A 24,161-nucleotide genomic window follows, 5' to 3' on the forward strand; every position below is an offset into this window, starting at 1 on the left:
TACACAAAATCTTAGCACATGAGCAAAATGTAACCAAGTTCTCTGTCAGAATATAACGTGAGTGACCTGTAGTCCAACTCCCCATAAAGTTCTCATTTCCCTCAGTCTTCATGAGCATTACCCTTTTGACCTTCCGAGCTGCCACCAGAATCAACCATTAGACTCCACTTATAACATTCTAAAATTTTTCTAGCTTGCATCTCTACACTTTTCAAAATTACCACTAACCAGCTCCAAAGGCTTCTGAACTACATTGTCATGTCAGTCACAGCAGTGACCCCTACTTCTTAGTACCAATTTCTGTTTTAGTGAGCTTTTTGTCACTGAGACCAAAATACCTGACATGAACAACTTAGAGAAAGAAAAGTTTATTTGGGGCTTACAGTTTCAGAGATCTCAGTCTATAGACTGCCAGCGCCATTGCTCTAGACCCAAGATGAAGCAGCACATCATAGGCAATTGCCCAGTAGAGGAAAACAGCTCATGGTGGGGTCTGGAAGCAGAGAAAATGGAAGGGATAGGACCACAGGGAAGATGCACCCTTCTAGGGCATACTTTTAGTGACCCACCTCCTCCAGCTAAGCTTTACCTGCCTACAGTTACCACTTGGTCAGTCCATTCAAAGTAGGATGGACATACTAGATTGCAGCTCTCATAATCTAATCATTTTAGCTCTGAACATTCTTGCATGAACACAAGAACTTTTGAGGGATACCTCCCATCCAAACCATAGCAATCCCATTATTTAATTGTAGAACATTTTCAACATCCCCCAAAGAAACCCTGGCCATGCATAATGGCAGATGTCTGTAATCTCAGCAACTCAGGAGACTGAAGCAGTAGAATCTCAAGTTTGAGGCCAGCCTGGGCAACTAACTTAGTGAGAACCTGACTCAGGAATGTAGGAATGTAGCTTGGTAATGAAACAGTCCAGAGCAGTCCCCAGCACTGGAAATAAAAAGAAAAGAAACCCTATACCATAAGCAGTCACTCCTTATTCCATCCTTCCCCTTCTTCTAGCCCTGTATAACTACTAATCTTTCTGTCTCAAGATTTGCCTATTCTGGAAATTTCATGTAAATGGAACATATAATATGTGATCTTTTGACTGGCGCTTTTTTTTTTTTAAACAAGGTCCACCCATATGACAACATGTATCAGTTCTTCATTCGTTTTGTTGCTGAATAGTATTCCATTGTTTGGATATACCACATTTTATTTATCCATTAATTAATTTATGTGGACATATGGCTTGGTTTCACCTTGAAGTAGTTGTGAATGAATACTACTGTGAACATAGTATTTTTTTATTATTGTGTGAATATATATTTTTCATTCTCTTAGATATATACTTAGGAATAGAATAGGTAAGTCATATATATAGTAATTCTACTTTTAACATTTTGAGGATTGCCACACTGTTTTTCAAACTGACTGAACCATTTTACAATCCCACTTGTAGTGCATGGTGGTTCTAATTTCTCTCTATTCTCACCAATTTATTATTGTTGCCATCCCATTGGGTATAAAGTAATATCTCATCATAGGTTGGATTTATTTTGCCCTAATGACTAATTATGTTGAGCATTTTTTTTTCACATGGTCATGGAGAAATATCTATTCAGATTCTTTGTTTTTTATATAGGGTTGTCTTTTTATTATTGAGTGTGAGTTTCTTACATATTATGGATACAAATCCTTTTTCAGTATATGATTTGCAAGAATTTTGTCCCCTTCTGTGGGTTATCTTTTCACTAGTTTGTTGGAGTACGGGGACTTGGTTTGTTTATTATTTGTTTTGTCTTGTTTGTGATAATTAGGTGTCTTTGCATTTTCTTAGTGATGTCATTTGCAATACAAAAGTGTTTAATTTTGATTTAAATGTAATCTAGTATACCTGTTTTTTTTCCTTGGTTTCTTGATATGCTTAAGATGAAAAGATTTATTTTTGTGTTTTATAGTTTTAGTCTCGTGGCAGGTCTTAATCTATTTGGAGTTAATTTTTATATATCATATAAAGTAGGAGTCCAACTTCTTTTCATTTCTCTTCTGTTTTTAAGGTAATAAGAATGTGGTAACCAGAGAACACTTGGACCGTATGAAGAATAGTTGCATCGTTTGTAACATGGGACATTCCAACACGGAGATTGATGTGGTAAGATCAAGTGTTCATTATTGGGGCCTTTTCTTTTTTCTTTTTATTTTCCAAGAAACAAACTGAAAGAACAGGATCATCAGCCATCATAAACACAACTGTCCTGGCAGAGTTGTCCACATCTGTTCACTTTCTAGCCCTCTATGCTTGTGGATATCTTGAAGCCTCTTTGTCTTAATTTAATCATTTCAAATGATTGTCTTCTTCCACCCAAGCTTGATACCTATTATGTACTATAAGCCATTTTCTCTCTTATTTTTGCATTGAGAGCTGGGGAAACTCAAAAACTACAAGATATAATGAATGTGAGTCAGAATGGTAGTCAGTATTGTGGTATTTGATTTTACCATAAAGATAAGTAGGTTGGTCCATATAAACAGGTCAAGGGAGAGAAACCTGTGGCTAGGATGAGTACATTGCTTAAGATTAACTGTGACTGTCAAATACTTTGGTTTCTTCTTTTCTCTTCCTCTTTTACTAGGCTAATTCTCCCCTTACTTAACATGTTTTCTGAACCATAGTAATTGGGTCTGTAGGATTCACAAACAATCCAGTGCTATTGTGTAATAATATGTATACCTCAAACCTGGTAACTTTATCACTGTACTTCTCTAATTTGATTATATTCACCCTAAAATTTTCCAGATATAATAGCACTTGGTCCTAATAATACTTGGTCCCAAGTCATAGTTAATAGAAGGTGTTATTTCTTTTCAGGCTTACCATAGTATCTCTCAGTTGACTTTCACCCTGGTTTTTACATTTTTATGGCATCTTTATGGCACAACTGTATTTCTCTCTGAGTAAATGGCTTAACCATAGCATCCTTCATGTCCATTGAGGGCTGCTCTGATTGAGCTTCAGCATTTCCAGGTAAGGATTAGTTGATATATTGAGAGCCTATTGGATAATATCTATTTTACCTGGTTCTTTCTTTTAACCCTGTGCTCTGTTGTTATTAAAAATAGCTGGTAGGGGCTTGGGATGTACCTTGTGGTAGACCACTTGCCTAGCATGCTCATGGCCCTGGGTTCAATCCCTAGTACCACAGAAATAAATAAAATCTGGCAACACAATCTACTAAAGCATGTTTGTACCTTGGGTTGTCAGTGGAATGGCCCCACTACTGTGTCTCACCATGTATGATAGTTTACTTATTAATAATTTAGTTATCCATGCATGGTAGTGCACATTTTTAATCCCAGCAACTTGGAAGGTTGAGACAGGAGGACCCCCAAGTTCAAGGTCAGCCTCAACAACAACTTATTGAGACTCTGTGTCAAAATAAAATAAAAAGGGCAGGGGATGTAGCTCAGTGGTACAATCACACAAGAAGGTTCAATCACACAAGAAGGCCATATTTGAGCAAACTTTATATATTTATATTTTGGTGGTACTGGGAATTGAATTCAGGCACTTTACCGCTGAACCGAATTCCCAGACCTTTTTATCTTTGATTTTGAGATGCAGTTTCACTAAGTTACTGAGGCTGATCTTGAACTTGAAATCCTCCTGCCTTAGTTCTCCCAGTAGCTGGGATTACAGGTGTGCACCATTACACCTGGCCTGTTTGAGCAGACTGTAAGGAATTCACCATGTTGATTTTTTGGTAAGGAGCATTTCAAGCAGGAAAAACAGCCAGTACACATGCCCTGAAGAAAGAGTGTGCCTAGTCTATTTGGGGAACAACAAGGAGGCCAGTGTGCTCGGCCCAGAATGAGTACAGGGCAGGGAAGATGAAGATGAGATCAGGCCAGATTTCATAGGCCTTGTAGTGCATCCTAAGTTTTCCTGATTATACTCTGAGAGAAACAGGGAGCTATTTTAGGGCTTATAACAATTCATCTTAGTATTAACAGGATGACTTTTATTTTAAAAGGATTACAATAGCTGTTGTGTTGCAACTAGACTAGTTTTAACTAGTCTAGTTTGCTTGTATTGCTAGGTAGATGCCATCTTTGCCATGACATGAATCAAAGACCGTCTCTCACTTCTTTTTGTGGTCTTGGCAGAAAGGTATATGACTAAATTATATAGTCCAGAAAGGGACATACTCAGAAGGACTTTTGAAAGATTAAATTGTCAACCTTTGGTGATAGTGTTTCAAGACATATAAAGTGAAATTTAAGGAAATAGCAAGCAATTAATAGTTGAAACCAGAATATTCATTTGCTGTTTAGCAAATGTGTACTGAGTACTCATTCTGTTCTGTTTCCAGTAGTAATTGGTCAGAGAAATAGCAGTGCACAACATCCTGCTTCTCACAGAGCTTATATTCTGTTGTGGGAGACAGATAAAAAATAGTTATTGTCAGTGCATAGTATTGAAGAAAAAAGCAAAGTGAGAATATTGACGATACTATTTTATTGGGGCAGTCAAGAAAGGTCTCTTTTAGGATATGACATTTGGGGGAAAACATGAATAAAAGATATGAGCATTCTGTTCAGAGAATAGCAAGCTGGGGGTATAGCTCAGTGGTAGAGCACTTCCCTAGCAAGGGTAAGGCCCTGGGTTCCATCCCCAGCACCATCAAAGAAAAAAGAATGGCAAATAAAAGATCCTGGGGTAGAAACCTGCTTGGTATTTGAGGAACAGAAAAGAAGCTGTGGTGGCAGGAACAAAATGGGCAAAGGAGTGAAGACAGAGGCAGCTCAAGGAGGTCGTGGGCTTGCAGGGGTTTTATAGGCTATGATAAGGAAGAACTTTATTCTGAGTAGGAAGGAAGCCATTGGATGGCTTCAGAAAAATTAGTAACAAAATCTGACTTGTGTTTTAAAAAATTAAACTCAGAAACTTTAAAAATGTTCTTTCAGGCAAAGAATGATTTAGCCTGAGACTTATTGTTGATTATATGCTTTATAGAACTACAACCACAGTTTTTCTCCTGTGGTGTGGGGGGAACAACGACTGACGTGCACTGTTCAAAATCATATAATATCAGTTTGTGCAAGCATAATAATGGCTAATTTACAGTGGGATGTATGCTTAGTTTGGGACTGTAGTATGCATAGAGAAAACTTTTCCTGGTAGATTGCTTAAAGATTATAAATCCAGAGTGAAGCCATCTGAATGTCTTTTTTCTTTTCTTTCATTTTTTGCAGTGGTAGTGGTACTGAGGTCTTATACATGCTAAGCACATGCTCTACAACTGAGCTTCACCCCCAGCCCCTATTTGTGCCTTGAGACATATAAAGCTGTGTCAGTTGTAGGTTAGGAACACTTCTGCCAAGGAGTATGACTACCACCCAGATGTTACTAGTCAGGTCATTGGAGCACCCTGGCCAATGGTAGAGATAAGTGTGTCTGTGTCTGTCTGTCTGTCTGTCTGTCTGTCTCTCTCTCTCTCTCTCTCTCTCTCTCTCTCTCTCTCTAACTGATCTTTGGGTTCTTTTCCCTGAATCAGAGCCAATCTGGAGCTTTAGTACACAGCCTCTAGAGTCACCAGGCCCGTGCTCTACACCTGAGCTACATCCCAAAGCCCCTACTTTTTTTTAAAAGACTTGAATAATAGTCCATTGTATAGAACTTTGCTTAGCCATTGCTTTGTTGATTATTTTTTTCTATTATTAAATAATGCTAGATTGAACATTCTTGGGCATTCATTTGTTTCCCATCTACCTAATAAAGAAATGCCTCAGTCCATGAATATGGTTCTGAATACACTGAAATATAATTATGTCTGTTTTCCCACTAGATTGGTACTTCTTCAGGGCGAGGACCTGTGAATTTCCAAACATTAATTGAGCACCCCATTGTATGTTTAGATGGAACTTAGAGGTATAGAAATGAAAAGAAGATATTGTCCCTGTCTATAAATCATTTGCATTCTAGTAAAGGAATCCAACCTTACCTATATTTGTGTCCTTTACTACAATACTTAAAATATGATATGTGCTTAATATAATGATCAGTGTATAACTTAAAGTATTTCTCTTTGGAAACTTAGTATTTGGCAGAAATTTTCATTTTTATCAAGTGAACCAATAGTAGTTTTAAAATATGAACTGCCTTTCTATTTTAGGCATTGCCCATTGAAAGAAGGAAGCAGTTGTCTTAAGTGTTCACCCTGAGACTGTTACTTGCTGCTGTTAATAAACTTAACATTTTTTCTCTTGTTCTCTGAATATACAATATACAGAAATGGAAGGAGGGTGAGCCATTGGGAGCTTTACTCTATCATAAGCATTTCTTTAAAGCCTACCTCACATTTGCACTTAGGTCACAAAGCTTCTGTAACTTTAGGGTAAACCACCATCATTAATAAGGTGGAACTTGGGACATTGGGACATGAGGGTAGAACCTTGGCCCCAGCATGCTGTGTCTAGGACATTCAGCCTTCTCTAGCTAATCCCACTCAGCTCTTATCCTACTTTTTGTCTGTGTCTCTCAGCACTTATGTATTCAGTTTGCACTATATTAGTTTGCACTAGTTTGCATGTTGCTTTGTAAGTATTTTCCTCTCACATATGTATTGTTTTGTGTCCCCAACTAAAGTGCAAGCTTTTTGAAGGCAGAAGCCATGCCTTTGGTTTCTTTTGTATTTCCCATAGCACCTTTTACTGTGCTCAGCAGAGTGGGCGTACAATATGTGTTGTGGAATGACATCCTGAGTGATCTCTCCCTGGCTGGGCCTAAGATTAAATTCCCTGAAATGGAACAGTCCTAACCAACCCAGGACAGGTATTCTCCATGTGGCATGTTGGTTGCTCTTTTCAACTTGCTATTTGAAATGGTTTCCTTCAACCTCTTTCTGTCCCCAACATGGGACTTGCCATGGCTAATGATGCTCTTGCTGTATGTGTTCTAGGCAAGTCTGCGGACACCAGAACTGACCTGGGAACGAGTGAGATCCCAAGTTGACCATGTGATATGGCCTGATGGCAAGAGGATAGTACTGCTGGCAGAGGTAAGACTGAGGCTGGCAGAGATACTCCCCGCTGTCAGGGGAGACTCCAGTACCCTGGTCCTTTCCTCCTCAAGTTCCCTTATCTTTTTCAACCCCTTCTCTTAAACACAAGTTTAACTACTTTACCAAGAGATTTTTCTTCGAATTATGAAAGATCTTTTCATTCAACAATTAAGAAACTATTTTAGTTCCCCACTTTTCACCAATTATCCTGTCTCTCCATGTCACTCTCCACATTGAGTCACATAATAACTATTACTGTGGAAGGAATTAACAGAACAGAATCTCTTTGAGTGATGCTTACAAAGAGATAATGGCATTTGTGGGATGATATAATCAGAAAGCACAAAGTAGGTATTCCTGACTAACTCAGACTATCTTGGGTAGGCTCTGGAAAAGCTAAGTCTTTGCTGATCTGTTTTTTTGAGTGTCCACTCCCATGAATTGAGCCAGATGTTAGTAGGTACTCAACTCTTTATTGGTTCTTCATATTTCCCCCTCCTGGTTTCTTCTTGAGTTTCATTCCATGTAGCCTTCCCTCTCGTGTCAGTGTTTTCTTTCTTTTCCTGAAGGCTTCTCTTCCCCAGTCATAGGAATCCTGATTGCTATGATAGCCCCTATTCTTATTGCTTTCTCTTTAGGGAAAAACACCAAAATAACAAGGATAATACTACTTTCCTTGGGTTTTAATTTTCAGTTAGTTTTATTTTTTATATTAAAGAAAATAAATTCCATAAAGTTAAGTTTGAGCATCCTTACTATTCTCTTCTTCTTTTCATAGCTCATCTCACCTTCTCAAATACTTTAGGACATTTATACAAGGACTGATTATTTCTTCACAAGGAAATAATAAAGGGTATGGATAAGGGATGGGCAGGTTGGTTAAATGGGCATTAATAGCCCACTGTCTGGTAACTTATTTTTAGTTTCCTGGGAGGTCCCATTTAATAATTTTGCTGTCAAAATCAAGCACCACAGGTGTTTTTTGCTATTTTGTTGAGCAAAAAGAATGGTCAGGCTTCCTAGAAAACGAAATAGTGAAATGTGGCATGGAGGCAGTTCTAGCTCTTCTGCCTGAATTACACACTTAAAATTCAAGGCTGTGATCTGGGGATGTAGCTCAATAGTAGAGCACTTGTCCATCATGCATGAGGCCATGGGTTCCATCACTAGCACCACAAACACACCAAAAAAAGAATCAAGGCTGCCCTTGAATTCATAAGACCCATTCTGAGAAAGAAGCAAAAAATCATCAGTTTCCTAAATTCATAGATATCTTTCTTCACAACCTGGAGAGACCCCCACCTGACAAGATCATTGTCTATGACAGTCTTTCAAAGGGATGTCATTCCTCAGAAGGAGCGTATTTTGCTATAGAGTGTGGAAAATCCAAGAGAAATATTCCCTTCCTTGGCAGTATTATGTGACTGTGCTTACTCCTTTTTGCATAATTCCATAAATTATTTAGTTAGTACCTTCAAAGACACACAAAGGGTCAATATCAGTGATCATCAGGGAAATGTAATTTAATTTTTTATTTTTTTGTGGTGCTAGAGATTGAACCACAGGGTCTTGTGCATACTAGGCAAGTGGTCCACTGCTGAGCCACATATCCAGCCCAGGGAAATGTAATTTTAAACCATAATGAGATATCACATCACTCTAGTTTAGAATGACCATTATTGCCTAGTGCAGTGATACACACCTGTAATCCCAGCAACTCAAGAGGCTGAGACAGGAGGATCACAAGGTCAGTACCAATTTAGCAAAGTCTTAAGCAACTTAGTGAGATCCTGTCTCAAAATAAAAAATAAAAAGGACTGGGAATGTAGTACAGTATTAAAGTGCATCTGGGTTTAATCCCCAGTACCAAAAAAAAAAAAAAGAATGACCATTATATATATATTTTTTTTTAAAAAAAAAAAAGACAAAAAGATAACAAGTCCTGGTGAAGATGTAGAGAAAAGGGAACCCTTGAATACTATTGATGAGAATGTAAATTTGTACAACCATTATGAAAAACAGTATGGAGGTTCTTCAAAACTAAAAACAGAACTATCATCCAGCAATCCCACTACTTGTATATATCCAAAGCAAATGAAATAAGTTTGTCAAAGAGACATCTGCACTCTATTGCAGCACTGTTTACAATGATCAGGAAATGGAAACAACCTAAGTGTTCATCAACTGATAAATGAACAAAGAATGTGTACATATAAACAGTGCAATACTATTCAGCCATAAAAAGTATGAAATCCTATCATTTATGACAATATGGATAGAACTGGAAATCAATATGTTAAGTGAAATAAGTTAGGCACAGAAAGGCAAATACTGCATGAAGTCACACATGGAATGTTTAAAAAAAATGGATCCCATAAAAGTTAAGAATAGTATGGTGGTTACCAGAGGATGGGGAGAGTAGCAGGGAGGGAGGGATGTGGAAAGGTTGGTCAATGGGTACTAAGTCATAGTTAGATAGGAGTAAAAAGTTCAGGTGTTTTATTGCACAGCAAGATGGCTACAGATTACAATTATGTACTGTGTATTTCAAAAGCTAGAAGAAAAATTTTTTTTTTTTTGTACTGGGGATTGAACCCAGGGGTGCCTAACCACTAAGCCACATTCCCAGCCCTTTTTAGTTATTATTTTGTATCAGAGTCTTGTTAAATTGCTTAGGGCCAGGCTGGGGATGTGGCTCAAGCAGTAGCGCGCTCGCCTGGCATGCGTGCGGCCCGGGTTCGATCCTCAGCACCACATACAAACAAAGATGTTGTGTCCACCGAGAACTAAAAAATAAACATTAAAAAATTTTCTCTCTCACTCGCTCTCTCTCTTTCACTCTTCCTAAAAAAAAAAAAAAAAAAAATGTGAAATTGCTTAGGGCCTTGCTGAGTTGCTGAGGCTGGCTTTGAATTTGCAGTTCTCCTACCTCAGCCTCCTAAGCAGCTGGGGTTACAGGCACGTGCCACCACTCCCAGCTTAAAAGAAAGGATTTTGAAAGTTTTCACCATAAAGAAATGAAAAATGTTTGAAGTGATTGATGTGTTTACCCTGAATTAAACATTATATAATAGATACGTGTATTTAAACATCACATGGTATCCCATAAATACGTACAATTTTAGGGGTTTTTTGTTTTGTTCTTGTACCAGAGATTGAACCCAGGGACACTTAACCACTGAGGCTGGCTTTGAACTTTTGATCCCCCTGCCTCGGCTTCCCAAGCTGCTGGGATTACAGGCCTATGCCACTATGCCCAGCTAATTTTAGTTTTTATGTACCAGTTAAAAATATTTTATATAAAAATTTTGGGGCTGGGGATGTGGCTCAAGCGGTAGCACGCTCACCTGGCATGCGTGCGGCCCGGGTTCGATCCTTAGCACCACATACAAAACAAAGATGTTGTGTCCACCAATAACTAAAAAATAAATATTAAAATTCTCTCTCTCTCTCCCCCTCTCTCATTCTCTCTTTAAAAAAATATTTTATATAAAAATTTTAAAACACTTAAAAAATAAAATAGATGTCAAGTAACTTGTATGTATTGAACACCTGCTTTTTGTCCATCAATGTTAGTAGGAAAGGGTTTGGGAAATGGCAGTCATTCTCTTCTCTCTCTCCTCAATAGCCAGTGACATTCCTAACCCCTTTGTGTCTTTACCTTTGACCACTAGGGCCGTCTACTGAACCTAAGCTGCTCCACAGTGCCTACATTTGTGCTCTCAATCACTGCTACTACTCAGGTGAGACCTCCAGAGTAGAATAGCAGTGGGCTGAAAAGGGTCCTTAGACCAGCTGGGTTTCACTCTATACAGGGTAGATGGCTGTGAATGGCACGTCAGCATCCATCTCTCTACTCTTCTAGGCTCTCGCCTTGATAGAGCTTTACAATGCTCCTGAGGGTCGCTATAAGCAGGATGTCTACCTGTTGCCTAAGAAAATGGGTAAGCACATACTTTTCTTTCCCCAATCTTACTTTTGTTCAGAGTCAGAGGCTAAATAAAGGAAGCTTGGGGCAATAATTTCTTATGGGTAGGAAAATCTTTATCTTATAAAGTAGTAGCTAGGAGTCCTAGGTTCCACTCCCAGTTGATTTATCCCATTTTCCACATGGGTTACCCTAGCGGAGTTTTGACATTTTGTTGTGATTTAGGTTACCTACCTGTGAATTTTAAGGATTTTTATCTCTCAAAGTATTTTGTATGTAAGAATCTCGGAGATTAAAAAATATCCCCCTCCAAAAGAGAATCATCTCCACCATGTGACATCTGATTTATTCCATTCTAGGCTGCTAAACAGCCCTTGCTTTTCATACTACACCTTCCAACAACTAGCCCCCTTGCCTGAGATCAAGGAAGAGACTGAGTGGTTCTTGGTAGGAGTGTAGTTATGTGGGTGTTTGGTACAAAGGTAACATTAAACTCTACTAAATTTTTTAAAAGCCTGCCTTAAACACCTGAATTGACCCAGTGTGTTTACAGATACCTCAGGCAAAGATCAGAGAATATAATCAACTTCTGGTTTTGTTTTAGCACCTGTTACAAATTGGATATTTTCCCTTTAATAGACAATTAAAAGAATATAAAGGAAATACAGCAGTTCATGTTCTGACTGAATATATAATAAAGTTGAGAAGACCAAATACTTAAGAAATTACATAAAGTTGTGTTATTCATAATTTATGAATATTTACTTATTGTACAGATAATAAAATATAAATCAAAACTCATAATACAGAAGAGTACTGAAAGTAAAGCAAACAGTCTAATAGTATTCTTAGTTATTTCTTTCCAGTCTCCTTGAGTGACCCAAAGAATAGAGTCCAAGGCAGAACTAAAGTTATAGCCTCCCATTATTTAGTCCTCCTACTATCCCATTTTTTTCTTTTAGACCCTAAGACTTATTGCTTTTTTCATCTCTCTCACCCCTCTGGGAAGAAGGAAAGGTTGAAGGCTGAAAGAAGAAGAAATGTTACAACTTTGAAAGGCACTGGGCTTAAAAAAAAAAGCAGCCTTTCCTTAGAATTGAGGGTCAGTGAGCAAAAGTTAAGTTTTTTTCACTTGGCTTCAGGAATTAGAAGGTATCTTAAACTTTTTCAGGCCCTACTTAGGGAGGACAGCCAGATAGGAGGCATGAATGCTCATACCAGGGCTTCTGTGGTCTATTCCAGATGAGTACGTGGCAAGCCTACACCTGCCCACCTTTGATGCCCACCTGACAGAACTGACAGATGAACAGGCCAAGTATCTGGGACTCAACAAGAATGGGCCCTTCAAGCCTAATTACTACAGGTGCTTGGGCTTCCCAGAAACCAGGGAATCCTGTGTAGTGAAGAATTTCCTGCTCTGGAATTGGTCTTCTTTTCCCCTACCACATACATCTGCATGAACACAGAATAAACCCACCACTCCCTCAGTGTCACCTGCAAGAGATTCTTTGAGATCTTCTGCATATATTAGTGTTTCCCTTCCCCAAGAAATACTGTTCTTTTTTCACTGATGTGAAGAAAAAACACAATCATCTACACTCACCATACTCTCCAGAAAAGCCCCTGCCTCCCTGTTACACCTTAAGTAGGCTCTTCTTGTTCTGTCATCCCCCACTACCTGATAAAATCAGTCTTATCTTTTTTATTTCCCTCCAGGTATTAAGTGCCTGTAACTCAAGCCAGAAGACATTATAAGGAATAGAACTCCACACCTTTTCTCCACTACTATCCAAGAAAGACCTTACAAGCTGCTCCTTCAATCAGCTGCCCGCCGTGCTCACCCTGTGTGTTAGGTTATTTATTTATTAAAATCTAGAATCCTGTGCCTGTAGCCTTGGCCCAGAGTGTGGTTACTGCTCCGAGGGCCATGAGAGCTACAGAGGACAGACTGAGGAAGGAAAGAAATGGGGGACCCATTCCTAATGCATCATACACATCATTCCCCATTGACTCTGAATCCTCAGCAATGGCCATTTTTCTCATGTTCAGGCTCAGGAGTTAGTCCAGGGATTCCAGGCCTCCTGTTCCCTGGGTTTTCTGGAATAAATTTTTAGCAGCTGCCTTTCTTAGCTTTGGCCCTTCCCCAGGTAAGGCCTTTGGGAGCCACTGAATTAACGTGACCTGAGTTCCCAGCCTTGACTATCACTGCCTTCTCTATAAAAAGGCTAGTCAGCAAGGATTGTTAAGGCCTTGGCAAACTGCATTAAGAACTTAGCTGGGCCTGTGACTATGCCTACTGGGGTGTCCTTCCTTACCCAGCATTCCTTTCTTCTTGAATATTTATGTCCATTTTGATGCTTTCTGGTTCCAAGAGGGATATACCTTCATGATCTCATCAACAGCTCTTGATGTTTGTCAGACTTTTTTTTTTTTTAAACCATCTTTCCAACCCCATCAAACTCTACTCAGGAAGTGAGAGCCAGTACCACCAGGACTCATAGTTTTGTTTTCTTGTCATTTTACTGGATATTTTCCCAGGAAGACCCCTTCAGATTGGCACTGTCTCAGAAAAGGAGGGCTTGTTGTGGAACACTGCTTGCTTAAACTTTTGTTATTATCTAAAAATACTTCTGAAACAAGTAGGGAAGGCTATACTTTCCCAGGGATTTAAAGGTTTAAGTCCTCCGAAATGGGACAGGTGTTTTAGGCCCACTACTTGACACTCTTAAGAAGCAGGTATGTTTGTTCCCAGAAAAGACTTGGCAGCTTGACTGGCTGAGGGGTAGAGATGACACTATAACCTGTATCCAGATGACCAAAGCTAGTTTGACTAGCTTGAACCTCATCATTCATTTATCCCTTTGGCCATTGCCATGGTAAAACCAACTACAGTTTGATCAGTGGTCTTTGTTCAGCTGGCATATCTTTTGTGTTCTGACCTTTTTAAGATTTCTGTTTCAGAGTTCATTTCTTGAGTAACTCCAGCATTATAAAAAATATTAGTAATGCAAGCAACATGGAATTTTATATCCCACCCAAAAGCTGAATTCCTTTTAGAGGCTAACTTGCTGACTTAAAGGTTTCCATTGGGACCACATTAGTTCTAAGGATTGAAATCTGGAATGACTCTAGGAATCTTGAATTAAATAAGTCTCTCTTCCCTCAGCCAGCCCTATTTAATGCTTTCATGTTTGTTTCCCATTTTTTCCTTATGATGGTCTGCCTCAAAAGTCTCAAGACCAAGGTGACTCAAGGAAATACCAGACCATCCAGAGTTACTAAAACCTTCCAATCCTGACCACCCTCTACCTCCACCCTGTTCAACTTCCCCTGGTCTTCACATATACCCTTAGAGCTAGTCTGGAAATGTCCTTTCTTCTGGAGATACGGAGGTATAACTTGGTAGATGGCTATTTGCACCATTAAATAAAATATAGACTCAGCCCATTGAGTCTGGTTCTTCAGAGGCCGTTTCTTAGCACTATTGGAAAAGTGCCACATACGTGACTATATTCTAATTTATAAGGAAGACTATAAATGCTGAAACTTCTGCTAGACTATTAAGTTCTTTTGCCTGCCCAGTTCTGATGGTTGTATTAATTGGATCTCTTTACCAAAAGATTCAAATCTTACCTCATCTATGTCCAGCAGATTCCATTAGACATATCTGGACTCTTGCCTATTATGTTCTTAGACCAAAAATCATAACCTGCTGTTTCCCAGCAAAGCCTTGCTCTCTGTGGAGCTTACTATGTGCTGGTACTTTTAACACTCTGCCTCACGATAGTGAAGACACTCACTCCAAAATAGAAGAGGAGCCACATGGGCTTCTAAGTTAGGTTGTCAGTGTTGCTGCCCATGGTGAGCCATTTGCCTCTGAGTTTCAGATGACCTCCCTTCCTCTCTCTCTGGGGACCCTGTTTCATCAACCATTAAAAAGAAGGAGTCCCAGGCCTCCAATTTGGATTGATTATTAATGTTGGAATCTGATTGTTATTCCCTCTACCCTTGGAATCAGAGCAAATATGTCTTCTTTCCTCCAGCCTCTCGTCTTAGATGCATCCTAGGTATCAGGAGGCATGGGAAAGAAGGCCGATTATCTCTTTGTATGTGACCCTGGCCTGTGGGGATACATACCACTTTATCTCCAATGAATTCATGCTAGTTTCAAGGTCTTTTTGCCTTCTTAATGGAAATATTCAATTTCCTTTTTTTCTCACTGAGAAAAAAATGCATCTAGTCTACCTTCCCTCTGCCCTCCCAACTCCCCATCCTACCTTCCCAAGTGAGCATGGCTCTCTGTGGCCACACACTCCTGCAAAGCTTTTTTGCTGCTTGGCTTTTATCTGAACAGATCTGAAATTGCTGCTCCTGTGGTTATCTCAAAACTAACTTTGTCATGGTTTAAAAAGAATCAAAATGCATTGTTGCATTAAGCTTTTTTAATAAAGGAAAATTATGGAAAGAAAATAGGCAACACCAGCAAATTATATGTGGACAAGTCCTAAACTATATATACATATATAAAAAATAATCATCTAGTTCTCACTATCATCTTATTAAAAGGAACAAAAACTTCTAAGGATCGCCATTTCTGAGAAGCTCTTGGAAATCTTTATGTCTAAGTGATTGTATTAGATCAGCAATAATGATTATGTAATCTCAAAAGACAAAATAAAATATTCTTAAAATGGATTCTTGTCTTGAGAGGATTCCTTCTGTTTACTAGGAATTCAGAAATGAAGACTCTGGGCAATGAGCTAACAAGCCTGCTATAGGGCAAGGATGTGAAAAACCAAAGCCGTTACTACTGGTGTGTTAGAGTTAATTATACCTTGAAACCCTTATTCCATGCTGGGCCTCCACTAATAGCTTCTCCTCTCTCCCACCACCACATCCTGGCTATGTTTGTAAAGAAGGTGCCTTGTCAGAACCACTACCCTGGGGAATTGAGGCTATAGTCTTATCAAGGTACAGAAACTGAAGGATGGTTCTAGGTCCTTCAAGCCCTCTATGCCCTGCCTTTAACTAGAGAGTACAGAAAGTTAATATCCCCACAGTTTGGGACCAAAGGATCCAGATACTCAGGACCTAGTTACAACCAGCCAAAAGGAAGAGCAAAATGAATCATGGAGGATTTTTTTGTTTTTTTTTTTAAAAAGAACTTTTTAATATTTATTTTTTTAGTTTTTTCGGTAGACACAACATCTTTATTTTATTTTTATGTGGTGCTGAGGATCGAACCCAGCACCACCGCGCATGCCAAGCGAGCGCATTACCGCTTGAGCCACATCCCCAGCCCATGGAGGTTTTATTCTAACCCAGGTAACCTGGAGGATGAATCCATTCACCTGATTTTTCCCAACTACCAGGGTAGCCATCTCCTTTAATTGACAACCTAAACTAGTTCTATGTACTATATGCAAGGTGTTTTCCTCCCTATCAGAATCTTCTGCCTCTTTGACTTCCATTTATTTAAAATAAGGGCCATTGGGTTAAAATATTTGGGGCAGTTGGTAGTGGCTCAAAGCTTGTGCCATTCCAGTTAAGAGGAGAATGCTGCTAGCAGCATGTAATGAGGCCTGTGAGTCAACTGGCAGGATTTGTTCCCTTCCAGCAGGGCTTGACACCTCCTTTGTGAAGAATGGGTATTTGGGTCTTAGTTTCAGACTCACAGGGTCAGCCTGGCTGCCCACTGCTGGGCAAGTTTCTTTACCTCACAGTATTGTGGAGAGGAGCTTGGACTTTGAATCAGATTAATTTGGGTTTGAATTCCAGCTCTGCCATTTACAGGTTGTGTAAGTTGGCCAAATAATATACCCAATCAAAGCTCTTGTTTTCTTGCCTGTAAAATACATAATGCATATCTCTTAGGATAAAGATTTAATGACCTGTTGTGTAAAAAGTACTGCTTACGAAACCTGGCACATACTGCTTAGTGCATAAACATTAATTCCCTTTCTCATTTTAGGGCCCTACAGACTCCGTTGAATTATTACACCCACACATGCCCTTTCTGCAGAAAAGAGGGTGTTCTATCCTTTTTCTACTGTATTATCCTGGCTGCCTAATACCCTAAAAAACAAGGTACTTTAAATCACCCTGCATCTTATTTAAGACAATTTAAAGTTGTCTCAATGCCAAGTGCTATCTACTTAATCAAGTATTTGACTCCATGGATTAGAGCGCTTAAATGGGAAGAAGGTATGTTTGATCCTTGTGACTGGTAACTATACCTAATCTATACCTCTGAACCTCTGACAGCAGCCTGAGTTTCAGGACAAGGGAAATTGGTAGTGTAGGGTTTGGGGGATTTTTTGTTGTTGTTCTTTTGGTATTAGGGATTGAATCCAAAGGTGCTTTACCACCAAGCTACATCCTCAGTCTATTTAAGGACAGGGTCTTACTTAATTGCTTAGGGCCTTAATAAATTGCTGAGGCTGGTCTTGGAACTTGTGATCGGCCATCTTGACTCAGCTTCCCAAGTTGCCTGGATCACAGGCATGCACTACTGCCCCCAGCTGGTAGTGTAGGTTTTAAAATAACCCAACACTGTGGCCATCCTTGCAATATGAAAAGACATGTAGACCAGACCTGACTAATTATCTCCCAGGTATATTTGTGGGTATCTCTGTGGTCAGTGGTATTGATGACTGTCATTCTTTCATTGAAATACAAGCTAAAAGAAAATTTGTATGCCAATTCCGTGGCCAATAGTATCAAGTTTTCAGTTAATCTGTGGACTCTTGTTACTTCTTCTAGTTTTTTTTCTGGATATCTTCCTATATATGACAAGTTCTGTCATATCTGTTCATCCTTTGCAATCTCCACAGCACCAATTTTTCAAATCCCTTCTCTGAAAGTAAAGCCAGGTGGAGCTTTAGGGTCAGCAACTGGCTCTAGAGGCCAGAGGAGATAGAAGGCCTATCCTCATTTCTGCTCCCAGTAGATTTCTTTGCCCTAGGGATAGGCAGGAAAATGAGCAAAGCCTCAAAACTGACCACTGGTAGAGATTGCTGCCTCTGGTGGGGATACTACTGATTTAGTAGGCTCTCAAAAGAATATAAAGTTCTGGGACTATCTGTCCTGGAGGTATGACTGCTTAGGAGAAATATTGGGAGAAAGAACAGTAGATAATGAATTCTTTTTTAGTAAGAAACTCAATGGGCTGTGCTGTGGCAGGTTTATCAAATTAAAGCAGTGATGAGCTAGGCGTGGGTTGTGAATTTTAATGCAGAGTATAAATTTTTAAGAGTTTAAAAATTATTCTCTGAAAAGATTTCAAAATTAAATAATTTAGGCCTTGAGCCAATGACTTTCTTGGAAATTCACATCAGCTCAATTCTGAAAACTAGGAGACCTCAATAGGCCATTTCACTACCCAGGACATCTGCAATATCTTGAGGCAATTTTGGTTGTCACAGAGAATGCTGTTGGCATCTACTGAGGGGAGGCCATGAATCCTACAATGCATGGGACAATCTCTTATAATTTTTTTTTCAGCCCCAAATGTCAATAGGACAGAGGTGGTGAAATCCTGTGTTAAACCTACAGAAATGAAGTATACAAAAATGAATGAAACTTGGCCCTACTCACAAGAAGTTTATATTCACGTTGGGGCAGTCTTGGGAATGGGAGAGTAATGGGAAGATGGATGAGGTCAGTAAGGAGATGTAGGGGATCATAGAAAGGAATCCAGAAATCTCCAAGCGGTGTTTTCACATGCCTGCGGTGATCTGTCATCTACCAACTGGCAAAGGGAAGAATGAGGGAGAGAGATGGCAAGAAAGGGTTGGAGTTATCCCTAAGATATGGAAAAGGGGAATAATTCCTTTGGGAAATGCTAAGATTTGTATCAAGGCAAAGAGGAGTGTCAAAAAGAAGGCTTTCTGAAAAAGAAGGGGGTGATAACTAGAATGTTTAAGGAATAACCGAAGTCAACCAAGAAAACAAAAGTTTCCTTCAGAGATCAACATAGGCAGGACACAGACAAGATACAATATGATACATTGGGAACTGCCCGCAAGGAGTACTCTGTGAGTACTTGTTTCCTCATCAATAATAATTGATTCGTGAGCATAACCTGTCAGAGGCATGACTGATACCTGTAAAGTGCCTAGTGTAATGCCTGCCTGGCATTAAGCACAGTTCAAAAAGTCCCCAAATCCTTTCCTACAGGAACTGGGCTGTGGATAGTGGTCTGGTTCCACCCATTCCCTTCAGTGTGCTTGTTTGGAGTCCATTACCAAGTCAGAGCTGCCAAAAATATTTGCCACAAGCTGCTTTTTGGATAAATGATGAAAAACCACACAACCTTGAATTGTCCCTAGTAACTCTGAGCCCTAGGAAGGATCTTATAAGAAAAGGAAGGAAAGGAAGAAGGGCTTGTTGTCTATTCACACTATGAGTAAGGTGCCCGTACAGCAGAGAAGGGAAGATGACCAGGAGCAGCCCTCAAAGCACCAATCCTACTCTGAACCCTCAGTCCCCTAGCCAGCCTTCACTCTGGGAGGGATGCGTTCTCTTCAGAAAGCTTCCCTAGAGAGCGAGTTCTTCCACCCGGCGGTGCCAACCTTCCCCTTCGGCTAAGCGGAATATGGGACGTATGCAGCAGCCAGGATTTGGGGATCTGGGGTGTGATAATAGGGAAATGCAGACGCAGTGGGGCAGGGAGCGGTGACTAGAGCTCCCGGAAAATGTCTGTTTGGAAGGGGAGAGCGCTGAGAGACACCCATTGAGAAGCGAAGACGTAAACCGCCTTAAGATCAAGGACCCGTGGAGGGAGGGAGGTGGAGCAGGGAGCCACCTAAGAGTGTCGAGGCACCAGGAACGCTGCAGGAATTAAAAAGCAAGAAAAAAAAGAAAAAACGAAAGAAAAGAAAAGGGGGGGTAGGGAGAAAAATATTCCTTGAAAGAGCCCCCACCTCCTCCAAGTCCCGCTCCGACCGGCCCAGCAGCCAATCGCGCAGCGGGGTGGGGCCTCTGGGAGAGGTCACAGCCAATAGTGGCGGAGAGGCAGGGCCCGGCTCGGGGCGCGCGGCGGCCGGGTCGCCCCGGGCAGAGATCGCTGAGGCGCGCCGCTGACCTGCGGCATGGAGGACCCTGCGGCGCCCGGGGCCGGGGGACCGCCCACCAATGGCAATGGCAACGGCGGCGGCAAAGGGAAGCCGGCGGCACCCAAGGGCCGGGAGGCGTTCCGCAGCCAGCGGCGGGAGTCGGAGGTGAGGAGTTCGGAGAACCTTGGTTGGGGCTGTGAGACGCCTGAAGGCGGGAAGCGGCGGCTGAGGTGATTCAGCCTCGGCCCGGGAGCCCCCGGCGCTCGCGGGCGGCCCTCCTGGAGCCGGTGCCTGCAGGGTCCACCGCAGCGGGACTTGGTTTTGCAGCGCGACCCTTCGCACGTCTGGCTGTGGGGCTTGCCCCAAGCCCTCTGGCCTCCCCTGCCCCCTCTGGCACCAAGACGCAGCGCGGCAGTGAGCGTACCAGATACTTTTCAAATATTAATCTCACTTGTTCGTCCCAGGAAGCAAGAATTCGGATCCGGTTTTACAGGGGAGGGAAAGACTCAGAGAGGTTAAGGGGCCAAACTCAGGGGTGGGAGGCCATAGCTGGCTGCGGGAGGGAAGGTCAACGAGTGCGTGGCCCCTTTCCCACTCCGGGGTACCTGCGATGGGCTCCCAGGATGGTCTACATTGGCCGCGGGTCTCCTGCCACCACCCACCCCGCTGGGTGTGGGGAGCACTTGAGGACATCGGGCCCCTGCCCGTAAGGGTTAAATGAGACAGGATTCAGGTTGGGGCTGTTTGAATGGAACTAGATACCGCTAGGAGTATGAATATTTGGGTCTCTTCCTCCTCTTCTAAAAAAGAAATCCTAACTAGGACGACGAAAGGACTGAATTATTATCACTCCTCCACACCCTCACCCAGCCAGTTTTCATCAACTATCCAAGAGTAGAATTGGATCTGAGCAGGGATCAGGAGAATAGATCAGAAACTGTCAGAGGTGGAAGAATCTTTCGGTATCAACTGGTCTATCCCTTTCATTTACAGAGTAAAAGAGACAGAACTAACTTGTCCAAGATCAGACATCTGGCATAGTGAGTGGCTAAGAACACCAAGCTTCTTGGTTGGTCAAACCAGGTTTTGAATCCCACACTACCTTTTGCTGTCTATGTGGCTTTTGGTAAATTACCAAACCTCTCTGAGCTCCAGTTTCTTCATCTGTGAAATGGGGTTAGCTCCCTACCGCAGAAGATTGTGATAAAGTCAAAATGAGATGATTGAATCTAAAATGTTCACACAATTCATGTAATTAATTGGTCAGTAACATAGTAGCTCTTAACTATATTACTATCATCATCATCATCAACATCATCATCAGAGCTGGCACTAAAAGCTAGGTCTTGGTGTTCCAGTCCACAGTTTATCACTGGATAGTATTTCACAGCTTCCCAAGTGATTTCAGGTATGCTTCCTAATCAGACACAAGCCACATAGGAATTGTTATCTTCCTTTTCATTATTTTTCCCCTCCCTCCCCAGCGCCTAGAAAATGCTAAGTATGTGCTCTACCACTTAAACTTCCAACCCTTGCTTTTTAAAAGATAGAGGAGGTGAAAAGACCGGCCCAAAGTCACCATCTCATATAAGCAAGAGCTCAGCCCTTTTGTCTTCTGGATCATATCTACATCATCTCCCTCCTGAGGGATCTGGTATGCTTCCTTCCCCTGCAAAATTGCTAAAAAAAAAAAAAATGGTAGGGGATGAATTATTTATTAATTCAGCAATACATTGTTAATTCAGAACCTACATGTTAAGTTCTCAGTCTCACAAAGTTATTGAGGCCTTTTGATATGTCAGGCACTGTTTTAGTTTCCAGGGATACATCAGGGAACAAGAAAGGTCTTTGCCCTTGTGCAGTTAACTAGAAAGTGGGGGCAGGAGGCTGACAATCAGCAAATAAAATAATTTTAGAGTGATATAGTCTATGAGAGAATTCAAAAACACTCCCTACCCCTAATCTCTTCTGAAGTAGGAGGCATGTTCCAACTATCAAGTTGTCCTTCAGGAAAAGGCTCTGATAGTACTTTGCTTTTGCCAGTGAGCTCGGTGTCTGGAGACTCAGAGCTTTCCACTTGCACTACAGATTACCTGCTTATTGTCTGCAGCTGTATTCTTCATGCCTGGAAATGAACAACTGCAGTGATCATCTCTATCTGGGTTCAATGCCTGCCAAAAGCCTAGCTGGAAAGATTAGCTTTCCTCCACCTTGCACTGCAGCAGGATGTACCTGTCAGTACATCCCCTGTCACTACAATACCCAGAAGCCAGATCTGCTCTCTCTCTCTCTTTTTTTTTTTTTCCTTCTCTTTGCTGTCCTGTGGAAGACAATCCTTAGAGGAAATTATTTTCTTTTTTCTCTAGGGCTTGTAGATAATTACTAGAAGAGAATTACTGTTGGTACAGAGGGCACTGTTGACCTACCCTCTTCCAAAGCCTTAAAGGTACATGAACATCTCATGAACTAAAAAAGGAAGTTAGAGAATAATTATTTGCTTAATAAGAAGATTCATAGCTGGGTTCAGTGGTGCATGCCTGTAATCCCAGTGGCTTGGAAGGCTGAGACTGGAGGATTTCAAGTTCAAAGCCAGACTCAGCAAAAGCAAGGCGCCAAGCAACTCAGTGAGATCCTGTCTCTGAATAAAATACAAAATAGGGCTGGGGATGTGGCTCAGTAGTTGAGTGTCCCTGAGTTCAAACCCCTGTAAACAACCCCCTGCTGTAAAAAGAAGATTCATAATAGGTTTTACCCCCACCCATCCCCAGTACCATGAAGAGAAGAGGTAAGAAAGGAAGGAAAAAAGAAAAAGATTTCACTCTTACACTTCTTTTAGCCAGATCTTCTTGTTTATTGGTTCCTAAGGTCCTTGACAAAGTTTTTAATGTTGTGTGGGAAAATTAAGGGCAACAAAGTGAGTTTTTCTAAAATTTAACCTCTCTATATTGAATTCAAAGGATGTATGCAATTTAAAATTTTAAAACAGTGGTTTTCAAACTGTAGGGGGCAACCTATAAATGGGACCAACTTTTTTATTTTTTTATTTTTTTGAGGAATAGGATAATAGAAAACATCAGTTCATCTCATATAGTAAGGGTAAATTTTTATTCCAGTTCTTGTATGTTAGCACAATATATAAATTATATTTATTATTTTCTGAAAACACTGTTTTTAATGAAACCACTTTATTCTGAGGTTGTGTTCTTCCCATTTTTGGATTATTAAGCTTTTTAAGTTTCTCCTTACCAGAATAAGAATAAAATATTGTGGGTTGTAGCTTATGGTTGAGCACTTGCCTCACATGCGTGAGGCAATGGGTTTGATCCTCAGCACCACATAAAAATAAATAAATAAAATAAAGATATTACATATATATTGTGCCCATAATAAAAAACTTGGAAATTTTGTTATAGTAGAGTTAAACATGATTACATGATTTGCTTTGTTGGCAGTGTAAGTAAACATCTTGTGGTATACAGACAATCACAAAAATATCCATAAGAGTTGAAAATTCCCTTTATAAGAATTATAAGAATTTATAAGAATCTTAGGAAAGATCCCAAGTATTAAAAAAAATTGTAAGAGTATTATAACTTTATGTTCAAAATTGGAGAATTGATTAAGTAAACCAATAGATACCCATCCATGTATGTAACTATTTAAAGTAATTGTCATAATAATATGAGAAGAATGCTCTTAAAATAAAATATTAAAATTATAAGTAGAGTAACCACCCACATTGTGCTGCCAAATGCTAGGTGTTATACTAAGTGCCTTTCCTAATAACTCATTTAGTCCTTATGTCAACTCTGTGAAGTAAGTCCTATTATTCTCATTTTACAGATTAGAAAACTGAGCACATCAATTTCCAACAATTCCCTGACAAACCTGGATATTTTACATTTCAATTCAATTCTGATACTACCTAGAGTTATCTCATACCCTACATGTTAAGTTCTCAATCTCACTTTAGATACCAGCCCCAGTGGGTAGAATAACGATAGAACTCAGGAATGCATATACTTATGATTACAAATTTTTAGTAAAAGATACAACTTAGAAACAGCCAAATGAAAGGTATGAGCCTAAAGTAGAATGGAGCATCTATGCCCT

General features: G+C 40.4%; 2 protein-coding genes across 8 annotated transcripts in view; both read left to right on the forward strand.

Annotated features, from left to right (window-relative positions):
- Ahcyl2 (adenosylhomocysteinase like 2) overlaps positions 1-15,687 on the forward strand; it is a 186,814-nt gene extending 171,127 nt beyond the window's left edge. For all 6 annotated transcript variants that reach the window (XM_021730393.3, XM_013361091.4, XM_021730394.3 and 3 more), the window contains 6 exons: positions 2,061-2,155; positions 6,963-7,061; positions 10,739-10,807; positions 10,930-11,008; positions 12,235-12,355; positions 12,709-15,687. In XM_021730393.3, coding sequence (XP_021586068.2) covers positions 2,061-2,155; positions 6,963-7,061; positions 10,739-10,807; positions 10,930-11,008; positions 12,235-12,355; positions 12,709-12,715 — 470 coding nt within the window. In that variant the 3' untranslated portion in view covers positions 12,716-15,687. The remainder of the gene's footprint in view (positions 1-2,060; positions 2,156-6,962; positions 7,062-10,738; positions 10,808-10,929; positions 11,009-12,234; positions 12,356-12,708) is intronic.
- A 4,314-nt stretch (positions 15,688-20,001) lies between these two features.
- Strip2 (striatin interacting protein 2) overlaps positions 20,002-24,161 on the forward strand; it is a 44,993-nt gene continuing 40,833 nt past the window's right edge. The window contains exon 1 of one of the 2 annotated variants that reach the window (XM_078040504.1): positions 20,002-20,213. In XM_078040504.1, coding sequence (XP_077896630.1) covers positions 20,085-20,213 — 129 coding nt within the window. In that variant the 5' untranslated portion in view covers positions 20,002-20,084. The remainder of the gene's footprint in view (positions 20,214-24,161) is intronic. The other variant, XM_005331113.5, reaches the window with a different exon arrangement.

Source organism: Ictidomys tridecemlineatus, chromosome 2 (genome assembly GCF_052094955.1).
Source record: "Ictidomys tridecemlineatus isolate mIctTri1 chromosome 2, mIctTri1.hap1, whole genome shotgun sequence".
NCBI lineage: Eukaryota > Metazoa > Chordata > Mammalia > Rodentia > Sciuridae > Ictidomys > Ictidomys tridecemlineatus.